The following is a 19,543-nucleotide window of genomic DNA, read 5'->3' as shown; positions in this document are numbered from 1 at the left end:
ATGAAACCCACTCTGCTAACAACATTGCATTCTTCATCATTGATTCCCTCTGTTACATTCCTGTCATCCATACAATCCCAGCTTAATGACATTATGCCCCAGCATTCAAAGCCATTCATACACGATCAATATAACAGCATGAGTCTTTCCATCAGTGTTTGTTAACATTGTAAAATGTCATCTGAGTATGTGTGTGTGTGTGTGTGTATGTGTGATGACACTGTAAAAACCTGTCCTGCCTTTCCATCCTACCACCAATCCAGAAATCAAAATAGTTCAGTCAAGTTCCTGTTTTTCATATTTTCTTTCATCCACCGACTGACGCAGAGTGCACATACACAAGTTGTGACTGGTTTGGAAAGGTGGAACAAAATCTGGCACACAGAATACACCTCATCTGTATATCCAATTGTTACAGTTGTGTTGATGTATTTTTTTTCCTTCTTTTTATCTAACTGAGTTGTGCTTGACCATAGCTGACTATCCACCTGTTACGTACACATTATGTGGTTACATAGTCAGAATACATCTGAAACAGCAAAGAGACTTCAACAGCCTAGGCAGGACTGTGATTATGGATAATGAACTGGCTATCTATCAATTAGGAGTGAATGGCAAGTTTAAAAAAAATCTTCAGTACAGACTTCAGAGCTTCTTTATGTTGACCTTATGCTCATTTAAATCATCTTTGTCGCTCTACTTTGTATTGCTATATTGTCCAGAAAAAAGTAGAAAAAGCCTCTTTAACAGCACTAAACTGACACTTTTTATTGAAACAATGTATCTAAATTAAGACAAGCAGCAAAAAGACACTACTACACCTTTCAGCCAATAATAAAGGCCAAATGACAGGTCAGTTGGAAATCAAAGAACTAAATATAATTTCCCAAAATATTTGAAATAGATAAACTATTAAGGCCTAATAGTTTTGTTTGACCCTGCAGCACAGAACGGACTCAAAAGTACCCCATCCAGCACCTGAAATCTCAACCTCCTGCATCCAGTCTGGGCTTAGGACCAATACATGAGGGACAGGACTGGGTACGAGCCACTGCCAGAGAGATTACGAGGATCAGGAGGGAGGAGGAATGAGGGCAGAGGGAAAGGAGTATGTGGTGTGTAAAGGACAGGTGGAAGAGAGGCAAGCAGCAGGGGGATGGATGGCTTGGTCCAGTGACAGGGGAAGCAGATGGGGGAGAAAGATAGAGTGAAGAAGAGAAGACAAGGGCCGAGGCCGAGGAGAGACAGGAAGCTAACTGAAGGAGGGAGAGAGCTGAGCAGGAAGGAGAAAATGACGAGGGTGGAAAAACTGTGAGTAAGATAGAGATGTGGAGGAAAGACAAGGGTCGTCCTAAGGGGAAGGAGAGGGATGAGAGGGGCTAAGGGACGTAGAGACATAGGACAGAGATGAGAGAGGTAGTAATGGCGGGGCATCTCTCAGTGGCAGCAGAGAAGTGCCAAGTTGTTCACATGATGAAAGGCATTTCTCACTGAGCTCCAGGTAAACTGATATGTGTGTGTCATGACTACATAGTCGTCCCTGCTTGTGGTTAGTGTAACAGAAAACGCATAAATCTTCATCCAAATTGTTAATAGACATTCAACCTTCAGGACACTCAAGCATATACATACAGTTACGTAGGACAAACACTGCGGCTGCTGCAAGCCTTCAGTACAAACATCAGTCAGAGTGGTTTCATACTTCAACTAGTAATACTGAGATCAATGCCCAGTCCTAATACAAGTTAGTGAGCAAGACTTGTCATGTTTATACTATCATATTTACAAAAACACAAGCTTGCCTCTCAGAGAACTAGTGCAGTCGACGATTAATTGTCTTAAACTTAATACCAAATCAAAATACCAAATACATCTCATATGTCCTCACATGTGGAGAAACAGACAAAGGCTATAAAAGAATATATCTTTAATTTGAGAATAATCAAGCAATGTATAGTGAATTGTGAAGTTGTGGTTTAGGCTATAACAAGATATGCTGTATGTATAATATGAGAAAACTCACCAATTTGCTGTGGTGGTATTTGCAATATCCACAGTACTTGACGTTGTCTGCATCCGATCCTTGTTCCTCACATAACAAACCCGCAAACTGGGCACTGTGGCAGAGGGTAATGTGAAGGAAATGAAAGTGATGTGAAAAACATTTCTGTGCAACATCCTACCACAATAACTATCACAATAGCAAGAAGTGCTGAACATGAATTGGTTTTTACACAGGGACGCAGAATCAGAAGTGACATAAAAATCTCAACTCTCTAAACCAGGATCAATTGTCATTACACTTTTTAAACCTCAGCTCTCAAACTACTGCAAGATAAACAGAAAACTAATATGACTCAGCTCATTTCAGTAGCATTAACATGAAAAAAGCAGTTAAACCCCTTGAACACATAAGAATATCAATGTGCACAGTATCTGAAAGGTTTTGCTGTTACTTGCCAGCTTATCGAATCTACACATCTTTACAGGAGTCAGAGGGAAGAACTGAGGAAACAGTCTCCTCCTTTGTCCAGTGAGGTTAATGTGATATGAATGGGTCTCACCATGTGACATGGAAGGCCTGCCTGCAGCCATGTTTGTTGCAGGTCATACAGGCTCCAGTGGCTGCTTTACTCTCTCTGCCCTGGTCCTCACAGATGTAACATGTCTACACACACACAGACAGACAGACACAGGAAAACAAACACACACAGTTAAAAACATTTTAATTCAAAGACAGACTCAGTTCTTCATAAATAAACTGTATGTGTGTTTTTCTGACATGTCAAAATGAAAGTCTGTTACCTTGTTGTAGCGCTCATGGGGCACAGACTGGAGTACTATGGGCTCCATCGTCGAGACATTGGCAAACTCCACCTCAGGTATGTAAAGGGCACAAACCACATGGGCCCAACCTGCAAAGACACAGAATAACCATCAGCCTCTGCATACATACAAAAGAGATCATAACCCACACATACAATATGATCGCAAGCAGGAGTTTGTTGAGATACTCCACAGTTTACATAAAGAATTATAAAGCATATGCCAATGTCATGAATAGATCTTAAATTGAGGTTAATCAACCATGTATTATTTCTTAATTTCAAGTTTTACCAGTGAGATGCAGTAAAACACAACCTGAAGAACATAACACTGCTCCAAACATCACTTACAGAATATTATCAGCAAAAAAAGCATGTTTCTGCATATTCTTTACAGCAGTAACTCATAACACAGACTGAAAAATGTGAAGTCTACAACAAATGTACAACTGATTTTTCTAAGCTTCTGTGTTTGGTCCAGTTTATTTGAACTGGTGGTTACACAGCCTTTTGAATCCGGGTGTGGATCAAACGACCAAATCAAGACACAACTGATCACAGCTCCTCTTCTCACCCATCATGCTGCACCACATGATACATCATCTCCTCCGATTCTATCTGCACATTGTTATTCATGAAAGATAAAGTCTAGTGCAGTTTTGAGAAAAGCTCATATCCAGGTATTTCCTAGTGAGCTTCACAGGCCCTTTGTAACGGATGAAAAAGATAAAATGAAATCTTCAGGCGTAGTGAAACGCATAACGACTTGAAAACCATCCTGTCAATGTGTCCGTCCTTGAGACTTTGATTTGTTATCAACATCCCAAAAGGAGCTGTGTGCCGCCAAAACGGACTTGATTAAAAAGGAAATAACTCTTTTGTCCAAACGAAAAGAATCAAACACAACCTACATTTTAGTTTGGACCCATCATTAATATACCAAATTGCAGTTTTGGTTACATTCACATATCAATAAAAAAAAAGCCTATGCACTGACTCTAAACCACAAATACTTAAGTTAACAATGATTCAATTCCAGTTGGATTCATCAAGTTATACATTCACATATCAAACAGAAAACACTGAATTCAACTTTGAAACTCAAATGCTTTAATTTGTAAACTGGTAGTTAATCTATCTAAAAAGCCGTTTACTAAGCCCAGACACACACAGCTGCCCGTCAGTGAAGACAAACTGGGGGCGGTAGAATGACAGCAGGTTATGGTGGAGTGGCAGCAGAATTGACGACAGGCTGAGGAGGAGCTGGAGGAGGTGAACGGGAGGTCAAATGGAGGTGGGAGTCTCTTGCCATGCTGGAGGTGTCTGTTTTTCCCCATAGCAGAAACAAAAACAGGCTTAAACTTACAGTTGAACCCCTGACCTGCCTTTGACCTGGTGAGCGGGACAGGGGGAGGAGGGCAGAGGGCGGGACGGAGAGGAGGGAATGGGTGTGAAATGGGGGCATGTTGTTGTTTTGAAGTCCCTCCAAGAATCTGGAAGAGGCCTATAAAACAGGACTATAAAAGTGGCACAGTCTTCCTCCTCAAAGTAAGCATTCACACTTTTACTACCCAAAACCCAACAAAACATGCCTTTACGAACATCCCTTTCTCCAAGAAGTTATCAGGGACACGGAGCTTAAATGTAGCTGATCACTAATTTGAAGTGTGTTATGGTTACAAATAAACTAAAGAAGAGCCAAAGAGCTGTCTGGTATTGATAATGGTTGTATAAGGCTGTTTGGTAAACTGTGTTATAACCCTGACATCAACACCAGGTAAAAAAAAAAAACAAAAAAACATAGTCCTCACTGTAGCAGGTAAAAACCACATCTGCAACAAACTTAATGTTTAAACTCCAGCTATAAGGGAGCACCAACATAAGGATATCCACAACTTAGGAAGACAAAAAAAGTGTGGGGGGGTGCGACAAAGCATCTGCACACTTTAATTCTTCGTCTTTTCTTTTCACTCCGTCTGCTACATGTTAAGATAATGGATCAAATACCTACTTCAGACTAATCCCTTTGCTCTGCTTTATCACTTTCCCACCTGAAATAACAGCAACTAGCACACAGATCAACAAGTGGAAAGGAACTGACAAGAGCAGAGAAATGGACGCTATGGGGAGAGAGATGGTGAGAGAAACATGGGAGGAAAAAGAGAGGGAGAGAGGGGTCATGGGAAGGGTAAAATAAAAGAGAAAGTAGTAAAACGGTGTGTGTTAGTGTTGTCCTGATGCCTCCCTGCAGGCCTGGACACAATCCCACAGCTGTGCCTCTCTCCCTCAAACACACAAACTCACATACACACAGAATATTTACAGTCTCCACCAAGCTGACCTTCCAATGAACCCAGAGAGGAGACTCCTCACAGGCCATGCACTATACCCATCCTGGCCCGCCCCCTCATAAACATACACACACACTCACACACACTCATAAAACATGGACTGGCAAGAACGGTACAGAGAGGCAGCACACACAACAAACAGCAACATAACTCTCCCAGCACGCTCACACCCCTTAAACTTGCCGGTGACATGCAATTAATGAAAAAATACACAAGAGGCTAACCACAGATGTGTGTGTGTGTGTGTGTGTAGCTGAGAGGGATTCTACCTCCGTTGTCTGTCCTCTTGAGGGCTCCATCCTTGTGGGGACACAACTCACATCTCTGTGGGTAAAGAAGAAACATCAGGTCAACTTCATCTGGTCGGTGTGAGGTAAACACTCAAGTATGACAAATATGTCAGGGTGTGAGATAAGATGGAAAGTTGCCATGACTTAGGCACAAGGCAAAAGAAACACCCTCGCTATCTGCCACCTAAGACTGTTTCTTTCCTCAAGTGTGTGCCTACAGTGGACTGTGAATCAGCTGATAGAAGGAAATTATTTCAGCTCCTCTGTAAACCATGTTACAAAGAGTAGAGTGGGTGATGATGAACTTTCATTTTCTTCTCAGTCTCATAAAACTGTTCAAATCCTTCAAGTATAAATACAGTACCCTTCCCAAATAAGCTTTTATTAGACAAAACAAAATCATAAGCGACAGACTCCACAGGTTAATTTGATTCAAACCACTGAATTCAGGTAAAGCAATGGATGCTTTATTTGGCAAACTGAGGATTCAAAAATATGGATCAGTGGTCATTATTTAATCTGCCTTCCATTACTTTATTTTATTACATGCATATTTCATTTCATTAATGAAGCCTATCAATCAGAAAATCCCTAATTTTACCAGTTATAGTTGCGAGCTAACTTTGTGCACAATGTAATTCCTTGCATGCGCGCACACACACACACACACACACACACACACACACACAAACTAATGTAATTACCTGTTCCTTCCAATCACTTTTGTCTGAGAATATTTTTTATTATCTTTATAGGAATGTTTTGTATTAGTCAGCTCCACAACCTGGAAGCTGGAGCTGTTTGTACACAAATTTCTTCATGCAGAATTACACTTTTTCCTCCATCAGCTTTGATGTAAAGATTTTCTACACTTTGACATTCCTACACAAGGCTTTACGAGGTACTGACACGTAGTTAAGTCGCCTTGTTACAGTTGGATTTCTCCCCTACATTCATTTATGTTTTACAATAATGCTGAAAAGTGCAAAAAGGCCTTTCAAGTTTTGTGTTGGAGTTTGTGTTCATTTCATTTTTACTGTCAATGTATTTCAGTTCCCAAAATGGGTTGATTTACTTGATTACTAATAATCTGCAATGTAACAGCCCTGAAAAAAACATGTTGGTCGACTCCGCACGCTGAATTTGCAGATATTCAGTGGAATCCATTGTTCCCCCTATCTCTGCAATATTTCCTGCACCACTGGCTGCTAGACAACCCTGAGACAGAATATTTCCACCCCCATACTTATGAGTTAGCATCGTGTTCCTTCATCAAATGATGCTAATTTTTTCTCCAAACACACCTTTGGTGATCATGGCAACACAGTCAAATTTTAACTTCATCTGTTTCTTCACTTGTTTCCAAAATGTCTCTGGCTTATCCAGATGTTGCTTTGCATACTTCAGATGCTGATTTTTGTGAGATTTCCCTCTGATGACTCTTTCATGTAGGGTTTGTTTGTGCATCACTGCTCCACACATCACTGGTGCACCACCACTCCTGTGTCACCTAAACCTTCCTGCAGGTCTTTTGGGGGTTTTGGTCTTCTGGTCCTCCAGGAATTGTCTTGACTTCCACAACTCCCCTTAACTGCCATTTCTAAATGACATTTCAGACAGTGGAAATCTCAAACTGGTAGCGCTTTGTTATCTTTTTATAGCCTCCCCTGCTTTGGAGACATCAATTAGCTTCATTTTCACATCAGATTTTCAGGCAGTTGCTTAGAGGAGCCTATGGTGACTCAGTGTTACCACAAGGTCTGCAGAGTCAGAGACTTTATCAAGCTCCAGAACTATCATCCACTGACAATACCTAATGACAATTTTTGACCGACCTTACTAGTTCTAACAAGACAACTACGGCTTATCAAATTAATGAAGTTCTGAGTGTTTTACAAGTAGAAGAGAGCCCAAACATTGTTAATTAACAGTTGAAAAAAATGTTTTTTTCAATAAATGTTCGCTAAAGAGGTCGTATTTAGTTCCTTTCACTTCAAAAAAACAACAAAATGTATAATTTGCCCAATTTGGCCATTACAACTTTCACTAAAACTTTCTCCAACAAAGTTCCAGAAAGACAATAGTTAAATATGAAAGCTCTTTAACCCAATACAGTTCAGTGACATGATTCAGAGGTCTATGAGGAATAGGCCAGCCCACAGGTCCTGCATTAAATGTGGGATATGCAGGGCTTTCCAAGGATGTATTCCTGCCTGTGCAGTAACATTCAAATGCACTGTTGTGATGTAGACTGGACAGTTTAATGGTCTACCATAGTATGTCACACTCAACAAATGATATTTGGTACAGGCAGTAAACTGTCTGCACTCACACTGCATTTATGATAATCTCTTATAGAGCTTTTCAATCAGGATTTAAGATCATTTAGTGAAATGTGATGGTAACTGGTACAGAGCAGTTTGTGGGCTGACAGTCACCTCTGATGCCCTTAATACCGCAGCTTCGAAGCTGTAAAGAGATTTAAGATGGAATGATGTGGACTGTACTAAATCAAACTCAAGCAAGCTTTCCATTCTCACTAATGAAACTAACTAAATCAGTTTTGTATACTATAACTGGCAGCATCCAAGACATCTCAGCTGTTACACTGTGAGAAACACAATATCTCCAGTAAATCACACAGTGAGGCTACTTTGTTCCAACCCCTTTGGAAAGCCACACCGATGATACAAGACATAACCTGATGCTGCTTTCTGGTGTAATTATAAATGACATTTTTAAACAATGCTTATAAAACATTTGAACAGTTATTGGAGTGTACCTCAGAACCGGAATAACTTGTTAAGCCTTGATTAACTTGTTAGGACTTGTAAAGTTAGTCTAAAATTGTCACTGTTCAAGATCATGATTGTCTTATTATTCCAGGAGTTCACCCAAATAATGAATGGATAGATTGTGTGACTCACCACACGGGCTGCTCTCTCCTGAGATTCACACTTTCTGCAGAACCAAGGACCAGTGGGCACCTGCACAATGCCATAGCAGGCTGAAGAGAGACAGAGGGCGGCATTAAAGAGAGACAGAAAGCAGAGTAAGTCAACACAACCATAACAAAAGACTACATCTTATACGTAAAAATGCATTACACAACAATAATGAAAACATAGCGACGAATGCAAACGTCACCTTGGTGACATCTGTACAAATATCACAGGATACCCACTCTCAACTATTTTTTTTTTTTTTACATGTACCAGAAGGCAAATCTGTGATTAAACTGGTTTGAGCAGTGTTTTGATCTGACAGCGTGTTGAATACACTTCTGTTACTGCTGTTGTTTTTATATCACTCTGCTGACAGCTGACATGGTTTGCCTGTGCTACAAAATATTTTAAGCCCCCAGAACAAAGGCAGAATCACTGGTAATGTGTTGTTAATGTCAACACACATAGGCATCAATGATAATCGTTTACAAGCTTTACAAGCTTGTTATACCATACATAAAGAGGCTGCTTTAAAATGGTCCACAATCTTTATCTGACCTCTACCACATATTTCTATGAAAATGGTCAAGGAGAGATTGTGAGCGGCAGAATCAAGCGTTTTTCAGAGAGAAAATGACTGTGTGAATGCTGCACATGCAGGGCAACAAGTTCTGAGGGGACCAATGATGCTAATGATGTCTTTTTATTTCAAGTACTCGACTAAATTCTGTCAGTTCTTAATATTTTGACACTGCACGTGCAAACAATATGAGTTACAAGATGTACTGTGACTCCAAACTCCCTTGAGTTATAAACAGATTTCACTGACTCGGACTTCCGCGTTGCAGTACTAGCTAGCAGTACTAGGTGCCACTAGCTTAAATATGACAGCACTACCCTAAATAGCCTACCTCTACACATTTTCAGATTATCTCTGATCTGACCAGAGCCCATAATCCAATGAAATAAACAGCTATAATCCAGATTTCTGAGAACAAAATACCCAAAGGTTACTGAGGTCAGGGCAGGGGCATTCGAATTCATTCAAATGAATTGCGTGTCATTCAAACTTTGGTCAAACTACATTTTTGGAAAAAATGGCGGCCATTATAACACACAGTATTAATGTAGACACAGTATACTGTATGTAGACACACCTTATCTATGTAACGGTTGCATAAAATATAACTATGCTTTCAATACGCACATGGGAAAATACTAAAACTTAAAAATGCCATGACTTACACAACAGTGACAGTGACAGTTCAGACAATTAAAGATCGATTCACATTAAAAATCAGGATTCTGTCTCTAACAATTCAAAATCCATTCATGAAATTCAAAATAAATAAATCGATTCATATTTTACAGTTTTGTAACAGCATTTGTTTACATTCTTTCCTGGCATAAGTTCAGCTTGATGAGCCTATAAATGCACTATGACTGTTTCTGCTAAGATATTTCACCTTGGCCTGAGCAAGAAGAAAGCGCAGTGTGACCATCTACCAGCAATGAACGACATAAAGGAAAAGTTATTCAACCCGCCCAGTCTTCATTGAAGGCAAGTGATTTTATAAACCTGAAGGAAAGAAGGAGCTCAATAAGACCCATGTCATATGCAGGCTTCATATACATTTTTAGGTTTCTGAAGATCCAATCATCACAAGAGTGTATGTCATGTATTAAATGGTCAAAGTTGTCATATTGATATTTAAGGTGTATTGATTGCTTTCCAAACGTCAATCATGCATTGAGTAACATGCTAGGAAACATTCCACCTTTAAAGCGTAAGCCTCTGAGCTGTACAGTGAATTTAATTGTCAATTAGTAAAAGGCAGAAAACACGCTTTCATTCATCTTTCACTGTTCTGACATTTCTTTATTTGTGATGCATTTAAAAAGAAACACAACAAAGCCAGCCTATCAAACTTAGACAGCCTGTACTGCTGGAAATTAAAGCTAGCTTAGCTACATTCCATAGCTTAGCCTATTAGCTTTGCTTGACCTCTGCCTGGACTACAACTGGATGTTTCCAATGAGGCTTCTTTTGCTCAACACAAGTATGTAAATGAAATCATTCAAAACACAAACTACTTGTGCTCATTCAGTTATGCAGATTGATGCCACACTAATTACAACCTTCTACTTCCATGGTATCATCAAACATTACCTAGTTGGATGTTTGGCTGACTGCTGCGTCATATTTGTAACATGGTTAAAGTCTTCATAAAGTCAGTCTAACATTTCATCATGTGGTCATAGTTGACGGATGTGTGTAAACTTGCCACAGTAGGAACAGTGGTTACATAACCTTGAAAGGAGCCGCAACTTAACAATGGGCTCCTGTATTTAAACAAATAGCAATACACCTCTGACCATCATATATATATGAAATCTATACCATCATTTACTATAGGACTTATTACCATCGTTTTTGAATCAAGAAACATTTTTGAATCGAATCCTGAGCCCAAGAATTGAAATCGAATTGATTTCAATGAGATTTTCTGAATAGCAGAATATAATATATCAATTTTGAAACTGAGGATACTTAACAAACAAAAGAGTGATGCATTGTTTCTTGTGTGCACTGCAACATAATATTGCAGCACTCGTGGTCTCAATTAGGTTTATAAAAAATTTAATTATTAAACAAGACATCTTTAACCAGAACACACCTGAACAATGACTGGATGTGTAACAGAGGGTTAATGTTCTGATACAAGCATTTATCTGTGGTCTGTTATCCAAAACATCCCATGCCCCATGGAAGCTTTCAGTCTGAAGTACCACTTTGTACTGCAGCTTCAGAACTCTACATTAATTGAGCATTATCATAATCCACTAAAACTAACTTTCTTGTCTTGTTCTCTCACCAGTTTCAAAATGCGCTTCATCTCAGGCAAACTAACACAGTATTTTCTACAGTGTCATTGAACCTAAGAGGCTGAGCCTAAGAGAATGTGATGCAATATGATGAAATATTATGAGATTTGACACAGCTGTGTCTAATAATATCATAATAAGTCATACTTACTACTATTACCGCCCAGGGGTTGTTTCTGCAACTTTAAACCAGCGAAGAGAAGCACCTGAGTCAAATGGATCTCACATTTGACTAGATATGCGTGCTACCATGTAGGTCACAATTTGGCTTTTAAGAGGTTTACTAGGTTTATTTTGAGACATGCTCCTGTCAGGTCTGTTTAACTGCTCAAACACTAACAAACTTGTTGCAAACAAACCTTGCTACAAATCCAAATACATTGACATACGTCTGTATAGGTTCAGAGTTGCTGACATTTCAAATAGTTTTCAGTCCCCCACTGTTTGCCAAGAGGACACATGGCCAGCTGTTAAATTTGTAAACACTGGACGTCATCATCTGAGTCATCTTGGGTAAGTACCGGCTTGGCAGCTCTGCATCACAGTTACTATACTAGAGGCTAACATGCAGCCAATAGAAAACATTGTTTTGCTGCTTGACCTGTTCCAAATTTCGGACACCCAAAATAAATAGCAGCGCCTAAATATGTACTTAATAGGCAGTGGGCTGAGTATTATGATTTAACAACCTCGACGTGAGCTTTCCTTGTTAAATTTACACATTTAGACAAGAGTATCCCTCCAACTCCACATCCCACAGGACAGCCTCTGACGGGGATAAAAAATGATCACGACTCGTAGCCAATAACATTTTTTTTTCCCACAAAGCTACCGTCTATAGCAGATTAGCCGAGGCAGTGGACTGCCCCGCTGCATGAGTTGAGCCTGACCTCAGCCTTGCTTTGGTGAGGGCCGGCGGAGGAGGAGGAGGAGGAGGAGGCTCTGTACGGAGCGCTCCATAACCTTGCAGCAAGACAACGCTAACTAGTCGGTAAGCTAACTGCTAACAGCTAGCCGAGCTAACAGCGCAGCTTACCTTGGTGCACAGCGACGTTGCAGCCGTGTCCGTCGCAGTATACCAGAGGGTTTTCCGCCCAGCCTCTCTCGTCTGAGCACACACAGCAACCGCCGATCATCTCCTTCATGTTACTCGTCGATAACTCGTCGTCCGCCGCCAGACACCGCTCGCCGGAGACCATCTACGAAGAAAGCGGACATGCGGAGGAATACGACGCGCAGATGAAGCGAAACCGTCGCGGAACACGCCCCTCTTCCCCCCGCTACGCCGCGTTAGGTCCCACTCGCTCGAAATGTCATGTTTTTAAACGTGTTTACGTCCCTTTTCGACACCGTATTTTTTTTTTTTTTTTTTTTTTTAACCAAAACATCCACTTCACAGCGCGACGGTGAAGAGCAGAGGGGGGGACTTCGTAGAGAACAGGAAATGCGTAATGACGCAAGGCGCCCGTATTTGCGTGCCCTCTGACAGGACGTAGAAGACGGATGTGATTGGACCGCCGAGAGCGACGGTCCATGTTGGATCCACATGGCGGAGATGGTTTGAAACTTTGTAGCACAGAGACTTCACTTTGCTTGATTCAGTGTCAACACTAACAACATGGAGGTAGGCAGAGATGTGGCATGTGACCGACAGAGAGCCGCCAAGTTAAAAGCAGGATGTTTAGAGAACAGATGTGAGTGTTGACTATATGTTTCAAATTTGTTTACAGCATGGACAGTAATTCTTCACCTGCTGAGTGAACTGAGCGACGGGAGTTTGTGGTATATGGCAGAGCAGAGCCACACTGAAAGGAAAAGGTTTATGTAATTTGAAACGGAACAGTTTTGTGTCTTTGACTGAACAAGATATGTGAATATGTCAACTTAAATTTGAACAAGTTCACAAATATTTTATCACTTTTACAGATGAAGCAAGAAGTTAAATAGCTGAATAATAAATAATGAAAAAATGAAAATCATCTTTAGTTGCAGCACTGGATAAACTGTATGTCCACATTTACATTTACATGCTTGGGTAACGGTTCAAATAGAGTGTATGTATGTATAACTTGTATTTACACAACTTGTGGCAGTTGCTATTTCTGCCTTTTTTTTTTTTTTATATGGGATTTTTCTACTTTTCAAATTAGTTTTGCACCCCTATACAGTAGGAAGCCAATCACATCAGACTGTAGCCTACATATTTGTGATAATGCCACTGGCCTAATTTTAAGCTCTAATGCAGAATGGTTTTTCAGATGTCATTTATACTTGTACACATCCACTCATGCATCCTTAGAATCAGGTTTGTTGGTGTTTTATTGCATCCTCTTGAATTCATTCAACACAATGACATGACAATCAAAAACGCAACATTTGTGCTACATTGTTCATCACAGTACAGAGCACACAAGTAGGCTACAGACAACAGCTTTTTTTTTTTTTGACAACTTTAAAGTCAGTGATGACAATAACTTTTCATTTGTTTTTGTTGTTGTATAAATTTGAATCATGGTTTGCAGCTTGGGTTGGAACTTGTCATTCTTAGGTGACTGAAGTATTTTTTCACCATTTCATTTCAATATGATTAAAATGTTAGAAGAATGTAAAATGTATGAGCCTAGTGAGAAGTAGTTTTTTGGCAGCTTTTCATTTTTAAGAATGAATATCTTTATCTATCAAAAAATATTAAATGGGTGTTGAGAATCTGGGTGAATATCAGACCTGTCAATATACACTTTTGTTTTGACAGCATCCCCATGCTGTTGCCAAGGATGCTCCAGAACACACGCACACACACACACACATACATACATACATACACACACACTATTCCAAGCACTCAGCTGCTGCTTGCATCACCGATTCCTCTGAGCGAGCTCCCGCTCTCGGTTTCCAGAGAAACGTAATGACTTGCCAATAATGCGCAAGAGCACACGAGCGTCCTCCGTGTAATATGGTGAGCGAGAGGTCCCTGGGAGTGCCTGCCCATTGTTTGCTTTAATTTCAAATTGCTCAAATGCTCCAGTCGACACTGGGCACTGCACTAAAAGGGGACGTGGGGGGGATGGGGAGCTGGGGAAAAGGAAAAACCTATTAGAGCTGGAGAGAACAAAGGGAGGCGAAGGAGGGGGCAGCGGTTGTGGAGGGGCCCATATAGCTACTGAAACACTGAAAATGGCAAATTATTTTTACAACTTGCACTTGATTAAGTCAAAGTCTGCACGAATCATGTATAATGTTCCTCAGGTTGTCAGAGAAGGGCTTTCTCTGAAACAGAAAATTTCAGCAACACTGTCTGCTCCCAATAACTACTGGTGACCTCAAGGTATATATAGCACTCAGAGGTTTTATATAATTTAAAGTATTCTGTGATTATAACCAGGCTGCCCTATCTATCTGTTAGAGCTTTGTTGTATAGCAAGTTGGTGTTTGGATGGGAATCTCTAAATCCACTGCTTTAGTGTTTCTGCTATAGGCTTGGTTCTGTTCAGAAAATTCTTTTACCTCATTAAACATGTATATCGGTAGAGAAATAACCTGCTGCAGAAAGGTACATCATTTTTGCACCATGCAAATGGTGAGCTAGATGTATGTCAGGGGCTACTGACTCTGTCAGGGTTTTCAGACACTTTGCCTCTGTTCTGCACAGTAGGTTGCCTATTTCAGTTACTGTTATCGCTGGTGATGTACAGTAGCAAAGCGAGACTTGGGCAAAGGAGCAGAGAAAAACAACAGACTGAGGCAATGTCCTTGAAATACATGTTTCATTCTGGTCATTCCCATTTCATTAATTTAACAGTGTGTAAGAATGTTAAAAAAAAAAAAACATGTAGAAACTGTGTAAAATAAAAGGCTTTAATTTGCTTACCTGCAATGCCTTTTCAGTGAAGTGTTCTCATTCATATTCCCTCATGGTCTTGTCTGTGTTTAATTGTTAGAAAGGTGGCTTCACAGCACTTGAAATTTAAAAAGTCAGAGGACACTCAAAATTGAGTTCTGGGTGTTCTTGATTAGGCTGGTGAAGTTTTGTGGTTTCTCTGTGCAGAATGAGGATGTGTGTAAAATACACAGAGAGAACAAAAGACATCACAGCCCACACAGACTCAGACTCATATGTAAGATGCATCTTGACCTTATTTTCAAGCACTTCATACACAAATGCTGGGATTACTTCACTGCATGGCAGTAATTTGTTTTGGTTAGTGTTGTTCTACAGATTGCCTTACTACTTTTTAAAAAAATGTTTTATTGACATTTATAAATTACCAAAAAGACCTGGGTGCAAAGACTGCATATTATAAACATCCCTCTAATAAAAACCCAAATTTTGCCCTTAACCCAAATGTGTGTGTGTGTGTGTGTGTGAGTGTGCGCACATTGCAGTGGGAACTAAAACTAAAGCAGTCTGAGAGGAATGTTTTCACAGACTCAGCTCATAAGCTTCAACAAATGATTTCTGACAGGTAAGTAAAGGTCTTTTATTTTGAAGCAGTTGTATTTTCAAATAGATGCCATATGCTTGTTTTCACATCAATTTATTAATGAGTAATGGGTATTTTTCATGGGTGTCAGGTAGAATGTAAACTATCTATCGCCTGTAGACCTTACTTAACAAAATAAACAGTCCACCATTGTTTATGTTGAGTTGATGTGTTAAGTTGACGTGTTTGATCAGTTCTTACACAGTCCAGCCTAGCATATAAATTTAGCCCAGCTATTATTCCTTAAGCCTAGTTAAATTGAAACAATGAAAACACTGTTTCCCAGACAGAGCAGAGAGCTAGCAGCATACACGGGCACAAGTTCTTCTTCTCTTCAAATATATTGTGGATTCAACAATTTACATTTAAATCAAGCAGCCATCTCTTCATGTCTCTGTTGCAGGAATACAGCTAATACAGTTTTGGTTAAGTTTATTCACATGCAGCAGTCCCAATAAAGGTATGGTGAAGTGTTTAAATGGGCCTGGTATTCATTTAGACGGTAATTATAGCCTATATATCAGACTTTATAGATATTTTAAGTGATATTTTTTAATCTGTAGTATTGACATGCTGAATGTCTTTCTTGGGCTTTATTGCAGCCAATACATATTGGAGGGTTGTAATGGTTGTGACAGATCATGTACACTCCCATCTGTATCTTGGGATTTTTTTTTTTTTTTTTTCTCAAATGACTGCATGATGTGTTCAGGGTAATAGGACAGAAAGGGAATAACACTTAAGCACACTAATCAACTATTTGTTTAAATAGCGATTGGCCATCAGGGTGGTAATTTTAGATTTTTTTTTTTTTTTTCATCTCCTATTCATTGAGCCTAAATCCTACACTCCCAATGTGGGAAAGCGTGAACTATCGTAAAGTTGAATACACTGATGACCTGAACAGCCAAATGAACCCAAGGCTCCCAAGCCGTAATGTTCCTTTCCTGGTTACACCACATTCAGATCCATCAGTGTTCAGCCGGGGTCTCCTCTCTGGTCGCGGAGTAGCACAGAGGCGCAGGAAAAAATACAAACAGTCCCAACACGGCGGGGTGAAAGGTGAAGAGAGCCCTCCCCCCACCACTGTCCGCACACACTTCAGGCTCGGATTGCATGTAAAATCACATTCTCCCGGGGTAGTGGGGGGTGGAGAGGAATTCATTGTTTTGGCATGGGGCAGTGGGTTTGTGTCATAAAAGGTCTATGCTCTTACAAGTGCCTGCGCCTCCTTGACCAAGTGTCTCCATAAAACTCAATGCAAAACAAATGACTTGGGGCTGCAGGAGAAATACGTTTGGTTTGATGAGTGTTGGAAAGCTGGGAGAGTTTGGGAGCTCGCCTGTACCAAAAGATTTCTATTTCCAGCCAGCTTATAAAAATGTATGAAATTCACCAGATGAGCCGGTTACATAAAGCTCGTCCAAGAAGCTGGCTAATGTATGGAGTGTGTCGACTGTTTTTCAAAAAGCCTGCTATTTTCAAGTCAAATATGTCCACTCAGATCTAATGTCCACAAATGGTGCAGGGGAAATGGAAGTCGTCTTATTCATTGGCTTAATTGTCTTAGTCATTGAAGTTTCAAACAATTTCAAACCCCTGTTGAAATGTAGGTTACAATGCGCAAAACTGTGGAGCACTGGTCATGTGTGTGCATTAGTCCTGCCTGTGTGTGTGTGTGTGTGTGTGTGTGTGTGCGTGTGTGTGCGTGCGTGCGTGCGTGCGTGTGTGTGTCCTTACCGTAATCCGTCCATCTCCCCCATTAAGCCTCGGTCTTCCACAGTGAAGTAGTGGAAAATAAAAAAGTAGCTAAAACCCTCCACAGCAGTAAGAAGTCGCCACAAGGCGCCATGAGCTACCAAATAAACTTTTTGGTTTTTTTTATTTTTTTATGTTTCACTTTTTGATATTTTTACAACGTGGTCTACATTAAGGACCATTGCATTACTTGTTATCATGAATCTAAATGACGCTGGCACTGACTTCCAAGAAGTAGGCTGAACTTCTTGTCCTAAACATACAGGCCTATCCCTCAGATTAAAGTGAGTTCACTCTGCACCTAACTCTGGTCATGAAACAAAGGAAACATATAGCTGCAAGAGCGGACTGATGTCCACCACCAGGAATAAGCCTAAAGTCAAAGATATGGTCATCTGAGGCTTTCCCCCTGCATCACCAGCATACAGCGGACTGTGGCAAGAAACCTCCACCGCGCATAAGGTCTCTTTCTCGGTCGCTCGATCTCGTCTCCTCCCCTTCTGTCCCGGCCGACATCCAGGCGCAGGAGAGGGGGAGGGGGGGGGGGGGGGGGGGGGGGGGGGGGGGGGGGTAAGTGCCCTGTGGCATCTGGTGTATCCAGAATCTGCATAACAAAGAGTCCCTGATCTTAATTGGAGATAATCAAATAGAGCCTCTGTATATACACAAGGTTATTTTTATTCAGTAATTGTTATATGAACATATCATTGTTAAGTATGTTTTTATGGACCGCGATTCAAACCTACGGATAAGATGAGAGCTTGAATTAAAAAAAAAAAACAATGGTAATGGAGTCAGCATGGGACAATCATCATGTCTATAGAAGCACTGTGAGAAACTTTATCGGTAGGTTATTTGCCAGATCTCTGTGTCAACAATTTTCTGTTTTTCTAAACAGGTTTATTTACATTTTGAGCGAATATCGTCATGTTTTACACACAGTTCTCCGCGGTCATATCGGTTCAGCAGATAAAATAAACATATATAAAAAAATAATTAGACATGTGCCACTTATTTGAATATCACTTTCCATATTACAGTTTCCACATGAACAGGCTACTGCTGCTGGCTGCAGGTTATCATGAAATAAACCGTGTGTGTAGTTCTGACTGTTTTAAGTTTGAAATCCTGTTTGCTCCTCATCAACAGGGCTGAGACCTGCTTGATAAAACTCAGAAGGATTTTTTTTTTTTTTTTTTTTTTTTAATTGATCTTTGTGGTAGTCGTCTAACGCCAAAAATGTATCTACGATTTGTGTGTGATCTCAATATTTTTTGCGGCTGATGATGTTATAGGACAGTTGTATTCTACACAAAGTGTACGCCAATCGGTCAGTTTGGATGCAGACCAATTTAGGTCATAGAAGAGAAGAGCTTAGCGGCTTACACTGTTCAGAGAACCCGTGGCTATACTGTATAGGCCTGCTGTATGTGATCGGAGAAAAGCAGTAAACACATTGTGTCAAACTGAATAAAAACGCACATTTCCGAGGGGGAAAGACAAGCAGCGTTCAGGACGAAACAAGCCTCGGCTGTCTGTTCCTCCCTGCATCTCCCAAGCCGGGCACAGAGTTATTCCCCCGGGGAACTGGACCTCAGTAAGCTGCCCCTCCTCTCGCTTCACTCCGCTGCATCCGTGAAACTCCACATGCTCCGTGTATCAGTGCTGTCATACAGAATCAGCAAGTGAAAAGCGAGTTTTGCTGCAAATAGAGCGGTAAGAGCTTGACGTGCAGGTCTCCGCATTTAAAACGGTGAGAAGGTCAGGTGACCCAGAGGTGTATAACTAAGCTAAACTGACTGGGCAGACTTACAAACACCAACTCACACACAGAGATTTGTGGTGCGTTTCAGCTGCTAACTCTTAATATCCACAAGCAACTAGTGCCGTGAATAACAGCCTATCCAGTAAAGTAGCCTATAACCTACTTTATAACCAGAGGGTGATTTTGTGATTGACACCAGAGCCGAATATAATTATAACTTTTAATTATCTCTATGACTT

At 40.5% G+C, this 19,543-nt stretch overlaps 1 protein-coding gene and 1 long non-coding RNA gene across 5 annotated transcripts in view; one reads left to right on the top strand and one right to left on the bottom strand.

Annotated features, from left to right (window-relative positions):
- The window catches only part of mllt10 (MLLT10 histone lysine methyltransferase DOT1L cofactor), a 44,542-nt gene extending 32,046 nt beyond the window's left edge, over positions 1–12,496 (bottom strand). For all 4 annotated transcript variants that reach the window (XM_071485410.1, XM_071485411.1, XM_071485412.1 and 1 more), the window contains exons 1-6: positions 12,334–12,496; positions 8,394–8,473; positions 5,446–5,500; positions 2,806–2,915; positions 2,565–2,668; positions 2,024–2,117 (exon numbers count right to left, since the gene is read on the bottom strand). In XM_071485410.1, coding sequence (XP_071341511.1) covers positions 2,024–2,117; positions 2,565–2,668; positions 2,806–2,915; positions 5,446–5,500; positions 8,394–8,473; positions 12,334–12,496 — 606 coding nt within the window. The remainder of the gene's footprint in view (positions 1–2,023; positions 2,118–2,564; positions 2,669–2,805; positions 2,916–5,445; positions 5,501–8,393; positions 8,474–12,333) is intronic.
- Positions 12,497–12,792: 296 nt separating this feature from the next.
- LOC139625440 (uncharacterized) lies at positions 12,793–14,013 on the top strand. The gene is made up of 2 exons (XR_011691891.1): positions 12,793–12,921; positions 13,028–14,013. It is a non-coding gene; the product is annotated as an uncharacterized lncRNA (long non-coding RNA).
- Positions 14,014–19,543: the final 5,530 nt, after the last annotated feature.

The sequence above is a fragment of the Trachinotus anak genome, unplaced genomic scaffold (genome assembly GCF_046630095.1).
Source record: "Trachinotus anak isolate AG129_WGS33_773 ecotype Australia unplaced genomic scaffold, CSIRO_AGI_Tana_v1 ptg000009l, whole genome shotgun sequence".
In the NCBI taxonomy this organism is placed as follows: Eukaryota; Metazoa; Chordata; class Actinopteri; order Carangiformes; family Carangidae; genus Trachinotus; species Trachinotus anak.
Note: the sequence above shows the minus strand (reverse complement) of the source record. Positions and strands in the feature narration are given on the sequence as shown.